At 34.4% G+C, this 13,341-nt stretch overlaps 1 protein-coding gene across 1 annotated transcript; it reads right to left on the reverse strand.

Annotated features, from left to right (window-relative positions):
* Positions 1-188: 188 nt before the first annotated feature.
* LOC123532162 (uncharacterized) lies at positions 189-9,390 on the reverse strand. Its single transcript, XM_045313525.2, has 9 exons — positions 9,230-9,390; positions 7,704-7,795; positions 5,919-5,990; positions 5,685-5,737; positions 4,771-4,823; positions 2,425-2,534; positions 2,062-2,121; positions 1,680-1,833; positions 189-320 (listed from the first exon to the last, which is right to left on the reverse strand). Exons 1-9 carry the CDS (start codon positions 9,273-9,275, stop codon positions 220-222), a joined length of 741 nt encoding a protein of 246 aa, XP_045169460.2. The 5' UTR covers positions 9,276-9,390; the 3' UTR covers positions 189-219.
* Positions 9,391-13,341: the final 3,951 nt, after the last annotated feature.

A 13,341-nucleotide genomic window follows, 5' to 3' on the forward strand; every position in this document is an offset into this window, starting at 1 on the left:
AAGAAAAATACGTGCAGCCAAGGATCCAGTCTAATATACGACATGGAATGAATCTTTTGAAATATCTTTCGCAATGCTTTGCAAAAATTTATAAATTTGAAAACTTGTAATTCATATAACTTTGTAATGTAAAAATGTTGAAAGGTATCCACTTGCCTTTCGACTTGGTCTAGAATATACAACAACACGGCGATTTTAGCATATTCTTTAATTAAGGAATTACAAGCATGCCCTTCGTTTTCTGTAGCCTGATATTTGTTCAGTGCCATCGAGTGTGTGAACGTCAAACAAACCCGCCTTCCAAAGCTTATAAAGCCTTTCTGAAAACAGCAATAAGAAATATGAAGATCAGTGTTAACTTTATTGAAACATAAGTTGGAAAGATGTCAGTCTAGTTGGCTAATATTTGGATTTTTTTGTGCTAACTGATGAAATACTGTGTTTTATCAGTGAGATATAATCCATATCACTCACTGTAAATGATATAGCTTTGCCGATCTACTTGTACATTGTGTATAAATTTTAAATTATTTGCTTAAAATAGGATGAAAATTGTAGTCGCACTTTGTTCTTTATAAAATAGTTCTCGATTCAAATTATTTTACTTAATGATAATTTCATAACGTTATGCAGCAAGAATTAAAATAAAAATAACTTTATGTTGTGTGCGTCTTTCTAATGTCACAACACGTCTGACGTCATGTTCGTTTTAGCGCGTCTGTTTCCCGCGCTGAGATTAGAAATTGTTGCAAAATGCATATCTCAACGAAATTAAGCATAAAATAAAAAGAAAATTTGTTTGGTTTTCGCGAATATAGAATATCTCACCTCAAAGTGAGAAGATTTTCACATTTTCACTCGCGCTACGCGCTCATGAAAATATTTCAAATTTTCTCACTTGTCAGTGAGATATCTTCCATATTCACTCAAAACAGACAAATATCCTCTATTTATTCCATTTCTTTTGTGTTTGAAACAGTAAGGACGTTTCATATTGAGAAGAATCACTGTAAAGAAACACATATGGTTTACATAAGAAAATGACAACCAATTTGCGGACACTTTGAAAACTAATGACAAAATATAAAATAACTTGATTTTTAAACATTATCATGAAAAAATCATAAAATATACGATAATCGTAGGTACAGTCCCTTAAATCATCTCCAAATTAGCGCAGATACAGATATTTTCGCATTTTATACACACAACCCCAAAACTCTTTAATTCATTTTTAAAGTTCGTTTTAACACAGCCCTCCATTACAATTGATTATAGTGTCAGTCTAATGTTGAGAAGTAATTCTTGAAAAGACATTCTATGACAGAGGACTGAAAATGAATGTCGGATATTTGGTGTTATTTTTAAATATCAAAAATTCTGAAGCTGCGGTAAACGGGAATTGCTTAATGCTCTTAGGATTTCCATGCTTTATGCGACATTTACTGTAAGACTAGCCATCAGTGAAAAAGAAAGCTACTTTATAATTTGTCCGTAATATAAGGGTATTTCCTTATGTCAGCTCTACTTATCCCGTTGCCTGACGGAAGGAATAGTATAAGCGACTGAAGAAGCGTTATGTGTAGCGGAAGTAACGATTAAGTAAACTGAAATAAAGGTTTACGTAACAAAAGAAACTGTATACGTGATTGAAAGCACATGAAAAATAGAAGTGTTACCATTTTGCTGATGGCAACTCCCAAAGTTACATCCGCCCATTGCACAGCATGAATTACAGACATATTGGGAACGTTTGATACCAACACATGTTTCAGGTTGATTGTTGCATAAATCCATCTCTTGGAAGACTTGTTGCATTAATACTCTACACCGCTTAAACAAACCAAACATGTATAAAAGGCTAACGTATTCATTTAAAATGTATGTTGTCTAAATGTTTGAATTCCTAATTACCATAATTATTGTAGAATTGACCTGCTTATGAATGAAAACAATGATTAATGTAATTAAAACAAAGACAGAAAAAGGGAAAACCAAACTCTATTGATATAATGTTTCAATAATACATATATCATACTTGAGTAAGCACGATAAATTTACCAATCTACTTAGACATCCATAGTAGAACGAACCCATGGGCCCTTCCTGAGTGAAGCACACCTACAAACGAAGAACGAATATTTTATTATTATTTTCGCATAATTTGTTTAAAACATATAAACGGGTTTTAAAAAAATATTTATCAGATAAATGCCGTGTATGAATAAGTAGAATTTAAAAGTTAAAACTTAACAGATTGCTGTGTCTAATTTTAGGTGAAATTTTAGTGACTAAGAAATAAAGTGTCTCTGGCTCATATTCCTTGATATAGAATTTAAGAGGGCAATTCAACCGTGGCACAAACCAGTTCTGTTAAATAAAGGAGGCAGTCGCCACAATAAGTGATAAATTGATAAGAAATACTTGGTCTGCCTGGCAGGTCGTTAAAGTCACACACCGGTCCGGGCGGCTTATTGAAGACAACGAAGGTGATCTATTGTCACAGGAGTAACACTGTGTAGATTTGATGTTATCTGAAACGAAAACACTTATATATTGACTTTCCAGTAGCGCACTGGTGTCATGGTGCGATTTAACCAAGTAAAGTGGTAGTGCTATGAACAGCCTACCGAGCTCGAAGCAAACTGCTCGTTTTTATACGCTTTCTTACTGTACCTTTTATGTGCTTCTGGCGACGCAGATTGACTCCAGTTATACCACTATTTTTACGCTTATTTCTCGCTGTCAACTTAGATCGTCGGTTATATTAGTAAGTATGGAAAATGCTTTACTAATTTCAATCGCTGTTACCTTTCCATTTAGCATATTTATCATAGAAATCAAGCTCCCAAATATACGCGCGGTTTCTCAGCACATTTGTTTTTCCAGACGTGACGTCATAGTTGCCTTCACGTGCGGCAAACGCTATTCTGCGGACCGTTGTTTACATTTTCTGACAGTGTGTTGTCAGTGGTGTTCTGGACATTGTACTGGGCAGTTGCCTTAGAAAATGAACTCCCATACGGAGGTGCTGACCCATTTTTGATTATTCTATCTATTTAGCGTATTTGTACTGATCACTAACCCAGTATTTTTATAGAAACCCTATAGACCCAGTGCAGGGGGTTAAACTTGGCCCGATCTGGTCAAGTTCTTTATGGTTATAAAACGGACTAGAATTGTTCTGTAGGTATTTTTATTATATACGGTGCTCGATTTGTACATATCCTGACGTTTATTTACTTCATATTATAGAAGATAGTGATTTGACCCAATCTGATCAGAGTGACGCAATCTGGTACTTGACCGAATCCGGTCTTAACCTGTTTTCTTTCAGATCAATGAATATTGGTATTATTGAATTATATAAATCTATACAAGAGATAATAAATATATGAGCTGGTTAAATTTGTCAGCTTATACGTTCAAAATCTTCAAGGTGTCCTATTCGTAACTATCCACCCACGTTAGTTTTTCATGTTACGACTCTAGGTCCAGACTTACAGCTTGCACTTCGAGTAGCCTTGCCAGCGACACCAATCATTTTATTTCAAGGCAAACACAACAGTATAGCAACAAGAATTATATACTAGGTTGATATTACACCGATATGATTTAAAATATCGGCCCGATATTAGTTTTGCAAAGTTGTCGATTTCGACATATAGTAATTAGATGTTGATGTCTGGTCAAGGTTGAATGTCGAACTAATATCATAGACAGATATTTGTGTGTCGATATTAATCTGGTATACCATTGTTTGCTAAGAAGGAAGCTATCTTTGAAGCGCTTACCCCTTTTCAATGTACAAGTAGTTTTGGTCTGATCTAGGCCATTTGAGGGATATAGCTTGCTGGCATTTGGAATTTGCCATATCTGATGCTGCCATTTTTCAATAGTCAAAAGTAACATAAATGTACAAAATGAGCAAAGAATGTATGAAATTGTATTAATGAGTGTTGTATAGGAACACTACTTGCTATTCACGTTTAAAAAAAGTTAAGAGCAGAAATGCATTAACTCTTAACCTAAAGGAGACATAACTAATAGAATGTATCGAACTTGTGATACAAAGAAGTATTAACTGGAACAATTTACAATAGATTGTGTACATGTTGTCATAAAACCAAACGTCTTTTGCTCTCTCGTAGGAAAACTGACTCGCTCAGACATGTTTGCTAACAATGTAAACATTTAAAATAGAACTTTAATCTTTCTTTTTAGACTATGTTCGACTTATCTAATAATTTATTATCTTAATAAAACTGTCAAAATCAAAGCTATTTTTATCACATTTTCAATAACATGTAATGTATTGATAATTCAACATTAAAGGTTTATTTCCCCCTCGAACTCTCTTTAATGCATAACTCTCCTTTTGCTGCGGGTGAAATCTGATAGAGTACAGACACGAAGCAATATCCTAAATTTACACTTATGTCATTTCTACTTGACCGGTTTTTGCAGATTGTAGATTGCGGAAGAAACATTGTTTTGATGTTATGGAATGACACGAAATCTGCAGATAGTATGTTATGGAATGACTCGAGTTTGAGGGTATGGAATGACTCGAGATCTACAGACTGGATAAAACGGAATGAAACGAGTTTGACGAAACTGAAAGACCAAAGATCTGCAAATTGCAGGTTACAAATGGATCCGGGCTCATGCCATTTGAGGTAAATGAAATCCCCAACCGGTCCAGATTTGCTGATTGGAGATAATAGAAGCAATTCACTAGTAGATATTTGAACCACTTGAGATGCTTACGGTTAGGAATACCACAAAGTCCAGAATTGCAGTCGTCTCCATATGCACAACATCTGCAATACATTTAACACTTTAACTTTTGAGTAAAGAATACAAGTGCAATCTTATGTGTGAAGCAAGTTTGCTAATTTCAAAGCATTACCTTAAAATTCACCAGCGGGTGTAACAAAACAAAATTGTGACTTTAGCTGATTTGGGTAACTTAATTGGTGAATTTTCTATTTCATAAAACTCAAAATGCTTTAATCTGTGAAATATAAGATAGGACATACCTAAGGTATAAAATATAGATATGAATTCTTTAGGCATACACACACTAATAATGACCTTATCTATTCTCTGTAAAAGAGCATGGTTCAGAGATCATTTCAATGTCGGGAAGTTGGCAGTTACTTGCGGAGAACAGGTTTGTACTGGTACAGAATCCAGGAACACTGGTTAGGTTGACTACCCGCCGTTACATGACTGAAATACTGTTGAAAAACGGCGTTAAAACCCAAAACAAACAAACAAACAAACAAATCATTTCAATGTCTTTAACCTATCAGAAGATCGTTGTGGCAAAATTAAAAGGTGTGTGTCATGTTTGGCACAGGAAAACATAAGCCAAAAATGCACTGGCATATTAGCTCCAAAAGGAGACTCAAATTGTAGTGGTGATGCATGTATAAGACATGAAATGCTATACATGTAGTAAATTATGTAGTTATTTCATGACGAAAATACTACCAAACTGTAATACATTGATCTGTCATGACATTCTAGCAAAATATTTCCTTGAAAAACATGGTCTATCAGTTATTTTGAATAAATTTGTTGTATCTAAGATGAAAATTGTTAATGTTAAAATGACTTTACTTTTGAAGAGATATGAAATACATTGTTTTGTTCCTGAAAACATTTTATGTGCTTACCGAGAACAACCCACGCAAACCTCTCTCTTTTTTCGTCCCGCCATTGAGCAAACCTATTAAAACAATTATAGATCAACATCATTCAATTCCCACTTATCCATACATCCATCCATCCATCCATCCATCTATCCATCCACGGATCAATCAATCAATGATATAAGAAAAACACCCACCCATCCTCAATAAATGTAATAAAACGGAACAATGTATCAAGACATATCAGTTAGAACATACGTCTTTTGCCCGGCATCCTCCATCATAAACCACTGTCAGTTGGTCAGTAACCTGTTCGTCCATGAAGCATTCCTAAAAGAGGCATAAACAGACTTAGTCAACTGATCAAAAATAGTTTTAGTCTTCAAAACACTGTTAAATTATCTGGGAAAATGACGTCCTTAATTGTGACGTGCAGTTACATGGACATGGAAGATTCCAAATTAGAGTTATTTCGAGATGAATAGACCTTTCATGTGATTTCAGCAAGCTATTTAACGTGTAGAAAAGAGAAATACACACAATGAGAACTCTCCGCTTGTCTTTTTATGCATTTATTCATAACAAGGCGGGTGTCAAGGAGAATGAATAAAGAAATAAATGTTAATATAAGCAGAGAAAGGTATTTTGAAAACTATGAATCGGGATACAACCGCTTTATGTACTTAAAGCAAAGGGTCATAACGCATTTAAAACAATTAACAGTTAAACTATTAGGTGAGCACAACTAGGCAAGTCATAGGCAGTTCCTATGATGCAGAATATCCCTAACAGTGTGAGACAAATTGCGTTTAACAATATTCCTTAAGGAACCATTATGATGTAATTCAGCAATTTACTTTCTAAGCCGAACATGGGAAAAATACGCATTTCTAGGCTAAATGCCATGTATTCCAGTAAAGTTTTTTGAAATCTTATATCTTGTAGTTTTTAAGATAAAATGCATATTTTTTTTATTATATGTATTATTATTATCAGAATCTATAATTTTATGAAGATGCTATGCATAAAAAAAACAAAGGGCCGTTACTCAATATGAAGTCATTAAACTAATTTTAAAAAAAAGCAATCTTTCAAAATGCACAACTATGAAGATTCAGCTTAATCCCAGAAAATAGTATTAAGATAAGCAATCTTAATTAAACTTTATTAAAATTGACCTTCAAAGGATCGTAAGACAACGTTCAATAGATGATGAGCAGCAAAAAATTTACACAAGTCTATTCATTGAAGTTTCATTGAAGAGCTGCCATATGGGATTAGGAGATGAAATGCACACAAGTCGAATATTGACGATCGTATTTTAAAGTCAAAAGGCAGTTAATTCATTGAAACATAATTCAATCGTAAGCGAAGATAAACTAAATAAGGCTACTTTTTTTACAATAAGTGAGGTAAGATAACCATATCTTTCCTGACTGAGATCCCAGCTGGTGATTTTGCCACAGGCCGTCCCTCGGCGGTGCTCCACTAGTTGATTACTTTGATTTGCTTTGTGTGTGTGCGTGTGTGATTGTGTTTGTGTGCTTATCTTGTGCGCGTTCATGCTTACACTGTTGTTTGTGGTTAAGGAAGGCTGCATTTTTGGAACGTCGCTTTTTGTACTGAATATTTATCCTTCAACTAACACCACACCCCTTTTTCTACCAAGCTTCCGTAATAATATCTTGCGTTTAATTAAAATGAACTGGCTGTTAGAATTTAAAAGCAACCCTAGCTGTATCTTTCTACTTCAATTTTTATTTGTGGCGGGACTTTAGACTAATAGCTTGGGCTGTGCTACTTGTGATTTGGGCTTCTAAGAAATCTCCGCTTTAGAGTACGTTTCTTTTTAAATCATTCAAATTCTTTATACTATTCTAGGAAATATAGTCAGGAAAATTTGTATTTAAAAACAATATTTATGGGGAAGTTATTCCTTCAAACATAATGTGAGGGAAACGAGCCGCCGATATGCACAACTCTATATTTTATAAATCACTCATTGGAGTTCCTTATAATGATGTAAATCTGTTTTCTACCTACTTCTAGGGTGTCGTCACAAGTTACCAGCTCATTACAGTCAGAAAGAGTTGTCGCATTATTACAAAGTCTACACCTCAATGTCCCTGCGTTCACTGCAAGAGAAATCGCAGGATTTAACTTAAACCATTTGTATAGTATGTGACATAAAAATAATAGGTGTACGTGTGGGCCGTTACACTAGAACTTTAAACATACTCGAACACAATGTCCTCGGTCTTGAACCGTAGGCGAGGTCCCGTAATCCCTCTGCCCAGCGGGTTGCAGAGAAAAATAAAACGTTTGTAAGGCTTATCTCAAGATAGCTTACTCTTTAGTCTGGCAACGTTTTATAATCATATTTATATAGGGCGAAATATAAGTTGCTTTGCCTAAATGTGACCTGCGAAATCAAGAAAGAAATTACGCCCGAGTCGGAAATCGAACCCGGGCTGCCGCGGCAATAAAACATTCCCGCGATCTTGACCAATACACCACAGAGGAACACGTACTTAACCGATGGTTAAATGTCAATTGATTTTTTTCTGTAGCATGTGTAAATGTTGAGTTCTGCTCAACCCGGGGAGCGGTGATCTAGTGGATAAAGTGTCGGCCGCTCAATCCAGGGGTCGTGGGTTCGAGCCCAACTGGGGTCACGACCATGACTTCTCTTATGATACCAGTACTGGTGTTTCAGGAAGCGGACTCGAGAGTGGTTCCAAAAAGCTAGAAGCTTTCATCACAATCGAGCTAAAACAAATTAGTATAAACTAACCCTAGGCTAGAGGACGTGGACGGTACATGTATCTCCACTACCGTCCATGAACAGGCTCAATCAAACCGAGGCTGCAACATTTTCATTTTTGTCGTGCTGAGCGACCTGTGAAGTTTCCACTTTTTCTATTTTATAATCAAGGTAGTTTACCTTCAGTACCCCGTTGCAACCGCTTTTCAATTTTGAATGGAAAAAATAAGAACAACAGCCACCTCTTATATGTTTCAATAAGCTTTATAATTTTATCTCTTTGCAAAGCAAAGAAAAAACATGTGGGCGCAGCCATAAGAATAACCACATATCGAAAACTGGAAAGCCAAGGTTAAATATAGTTTTTTTTAACTTCTATTTTTTCTTTCAAAATGGTGAAATCAAAACTCTCGTTGGCTAGCGGAAAGGTCTTCTGTAGCCTGTCTTCATTGGAGATTGACCCACCGCTAAGTGAAGGTATGTTATTCTTTTTGTAATAATGAAATAAATACAAGAGATAAATATGGAATAACAGCAGATAAATATTTAATTACAAGAGTGAAGAGCGAAATATAGAATTACAGGGGATAATATGTTATCCCATTAGATAATAATAGAATAAAAGGATATCAATTATATGAATATAACATTCGAAAGTAATATGGCATTTCAGGTAATAAATAAGGAAATACAGCTGAAAACGGTGCTGTTACTTCCCTTGATTTTCCTAACATCTAAGGGTTGCATGATATGATTTCATAAATCCACAGAAATATAAACTTAAGTCATTCAGACAAATTCTTACCTGTGCAGACAAAGAAGACAGCGACGAATAAGTGTTGGATATACATCCTTCAAGCTTAACTTTCTTACAATCTCTCAAGTGTAATTTTCTAGACAATCTGGCACTTTACACCGAAAACCTTTATCTATGAAAACATGTAGTTAATACATGCATACAGTGAAGTGCCAAACTGAAATTGAACAATTTATCTCATTGACATTAATATAACAAAACCTTAAGATTAGGACATGCCTTTCCATTAAATTGTAGCAAGCTTGCAACATTAGTAAATATTTCAGTAGATTTTCCGTCAGTTTAATCTTAACGTCAATTTAGCATAGGAATGATCAAGTATTGTTCTATTTTGGCATACAAATATATGTGCCATTCAATGAGAAATCTGTATTAGTGACATTATATAATTATTGCATTATAAGTAGTTTGAAATACTGGAAAATATTTCTTTTACTTGTAATCATTCAGGAATTAGAAAGTAGTTATAATCTAGTTGTCAAAGACACAGCACATTCTAAGATATTGTACGAATACATTCAATTTGTTATTTGTGTTAACGTGAAAGCCTAATTTTCAAAACACCTACACACCACGAGATGATTATAGGTAAAATGCCAGTGATAAAACCAAAAATACACAGCTAATTTATTTTTCAGCAACTTGTTGTCGAACCGTCTTTAAAACAGTCAGGATTTACATAATATGTTGCATATCCATGGCATACTAGACCCCATCAAAATGCTTTCAAGACCTTCGTGACGTTACATCTCTAAACGCATTTGGGGACTTACTGAAAAGCATTATAGCTCATGTTTCTTTATATGTTTCAGGTTTAAAAGTCAAAGTAATATTTTTCATTAATATTTTGATATCTTGATTTTTGTTTGTTACTGATGCAGGTTTTGTCATGAAACGGCCTAATATTGTTTTGAAAAAATAATAATGTAACTAAAAACATACAGAAATATGAAATTGTACATTGGGAAAATTATTTTATGAACATAAATTTGGCATGCAATTGTATACTGATAAGACCTCTTACGACACCAGGGTCACAATTTACGTACTTTCATTTAATGAACAATGCGGTAAAACAAAGTGATTTGGTGATTTTTTTGTTTTTGCACAGTCATAATAAACGTGAGCAGTATTTATTGCTAACAAGAAAGTCATGAACCTATATCACTCACCTGAACACTGGTACAAACTAGTTTCCTTTGTTTGTTTTGGGTTCAACGCCGTTTTTCAACAGTATTTCAGTCATGTAACGGCGGGCAGTTAACCTAACCAGTGTTTCTGGATTCTGTACCAGTACAAACCTGTTATCCGCAAGTAACTGCCAACTTCCCCACATGAATCAGAGGTGGAGGACTAATGATTTCAGACACAATGTCGTTTATCAAATAGTCACGGAGAACATGCGCCCCGCCCGAGGATCGAACTGTATGAATTAGTAAAATATAGTTTAATTACCATTTTGATATGTTTTTTTTTCATTTCGACTGTTTCTTTGATACGCAGGCTTCATAATCGAAACTCTAGTTTGTTTAGTTCTTACAACTGCTTTCTAGTTCAGCGATAGGCAATTATTTAAACTTAGGACAACGCCGATTTTCATGGAAATGTACTTCAGTGAATCTTACACTGACGTATGAATACATCTGCGGATGTGTTTAAAATTGTGATGTGTAAATGTTGAGTTACTACTGAACCCGGAGCTAGAGAGCGTGTGTGGTAGCATGAATGTTCAGTACCGTCCATCAACGGTTTGAAAAATGGGCCTGCAGCATTTATATATTCTTGTATTGGGCGACCTGTGGGTTTCGACGTTTTGTATTTCGCAGACATATTGTAACGTTGTGAGACGTGACTTTCAATACAATCATATCAGCGGCTTGCGGCTTCCGTCTACTATGAGTGACAGGTACACTATTTTCCTAGATCTTACTAAAATTGCTTTAAGAATCAGACAGACTGATATTCAGTCCCGATCATTTGAACATTTATAGGACGTCTTCAGTATGTGGAACTGTTTTAGAAGAATAATGCATAACAAATAAAATCAATTGACATCAATAATAAATCTATAAGAATATCCACAGTACTTCGAATAAATGAAGCCCTATATTTCAGATAAAACCACGAAGGTAGACAAATCGTGAAATCTACAATTCTTGTTTGATAATTGATAGAATATGGACATTAATGTAAGCCATTCCTTTACCAGTTTTGCTCATCCTGCAAATAACGTAAATTAAATCATTCAATACAATTTAAGGTAATCAGAAGGCCTAAATGCCATGCCAAAATTCCGTACATTATTATTAAAGTGTGACAAATACTTTTACAGCAGAAACTCTGATTACCGGACCAAGTCAAAAGTCCGGTTGTCAGAGGATTTTGCACAAATTTCTGGAGGGTTTACATAAATTATTTATGGTCTTATTCATTTCACCTGACCGTATTATGTTTAATGTCTTTTTAGGTTTTCCTTTTTCAACATCTGCGTTGTACCTTTCTGTTATATATTAAAACAGAAAATCGTTTCTTAAAATGATTCTTTTTAATGAAGAAAATGTTTCTTATATTGTGCAGATATGAACGGAATAGCTCTTATAAATCACATACATCATGTGAATATCGATATTTACTAATAATAAGATTGTTTTCATATTCTGAAAGAAAATGTAATTTACAAAACAAATCACCTGTACAACAATAGAGCAATTGACTTCTTTCTATTACATTTACACACACACACAGATAAATATTTTTTCTCACCTTCTTAGGTAATATTTGTGATTTTTAGTTAGTGAACAAAACCTTTCACCTGATTTAGATTACAACACACGAAAGTTTGACACTTACTGTCCGGTTTTCAGAGGATTATGTATGTACAATAATTTGTTGTCATGAAAAACTGTCCGTCTTTCAGCATTCAGAATTTTCGGTATTCAGGGTGCTTTTTAATTTGATTTTATAAGAGAAAAACTTGGAACTTTGAAATTCGTCCCGGTTTTCAGAGGGTTCCGAGTTTTGTAGGGGGCGAGTTTTTACTGAATATTAAATCACTTTTGTAAAATCATCAGTTTCCGACATTGACTGTTCATCATTGTGATGTGATTTTATCCTTTGTATAACATTGATTTCGCGTGCTTTATATTTCGAGATATCACCGGGGTATATCAATAAATTAACGAAGCTGTACTACAATCCATGACCATTTGATGATTTATAACCTACCGTGAATTGTTCATAATCATCGGTAGATATTGTTTCCTTCGTGTGCCAACAGTGTGCCAACCACCTATGGCCGCTCCTGCAAAGGTTATAACACACTAAATAGCTGTTTTTCTTTATTCTATATAAAATTGACCTATTTCCAATGACCGCAGCACACATCAGGACCCATTTTAATTGTCTGTAATTTACATTTTCTTGAAGAATATTGCCAGTGCTAAATAAAAATCAAAAGAAAAGTGGGGGTCATGTTTGATGCAAGAATACTATTTTCAGTCAAACACACAAACTGCATAATCAGCTAAAAAATGAGACCAAAAATTATAGTGGTGGTGTATGATGTAAGTTTTCACGAGAAATTCTGTAATGTTGTTATTTCATTATGAAAATGCTACCTACATGTCAAGCATAGATCTGTCATGTGATTTTAGCAAAACATTTGCAAAGAAAAAAAAGGAAAATAGTTCTACAGAGCGAAAAAAACTGAGGACTATTTGTATCCGCCATTATGCCATTTTTTTCGCGCCATTTTTCTATTTAGTGTCTGTATGGTTAAATAAGTCTGTCCTGGTTTTTACATTTTACGTCCTGAGGCATACTCCGTTCTGGTGGTGAATTATATAAATGTTCTCTGTTTAATGTTTTCTTTGATTTCTTAAGTGAGCTACATTTTTGCTTTTGTTGTTTACACAAATTTATTTGCAAACGAAACAATAGGATTGTATAATTTGTATAACTATTACTCCTGAACTTAATGAAACTCGCATTTCATTTTTGTTATTTTACCATGATCATAATCCTAAAAAGGTAATTCATATTACTCATTGTAATCAGAACGTTGTAATGACAAAGCACCTTGAGGTCACATGTCAACAAAA

Source organism: Mercenaria mercenaria, chromosome 11 (genome assembly GCF_021730395.1).
Source record: "Mercenaria mercenaria strain notata chromosome 11, MADL_Memer_1, whole genome shotgun sequence".
Lineage (NCBI taxonomy): Eukaryota > Metazoa > Mollusca > Bivalvia > Venerida > Veneridae > Mercenaria > Mercenaria mercenaria.

What these genes read in the sequence shown, in the direction of transcription:
- LOC123532162 (XM_045313525.2), bottom strand. Translation starts at nt 9,275, where the DNA reads ATGTATATCCAACACTTATTCGTCGCTGTCTTCTTTGTCTGCACAG. An exon ending in GAGGATGCCGGGCAAAAGAC is followed by an intron (nt 5,738 to 5,918) that starts GTATGTTCTAAC and finishes TTGTTTTAATAG; the next exon opens with GTTTGCTCAATGGCGGGACG. An exon ending in CGACCTGCCAGGCAGACCAA is followed by an intron (nt 2,122 to 2,424) that starts GTATTTCTTATC and finishes CTTCGTTTGTAG; the next exon opens with GTGTGCTTCACTCAGGAAGG.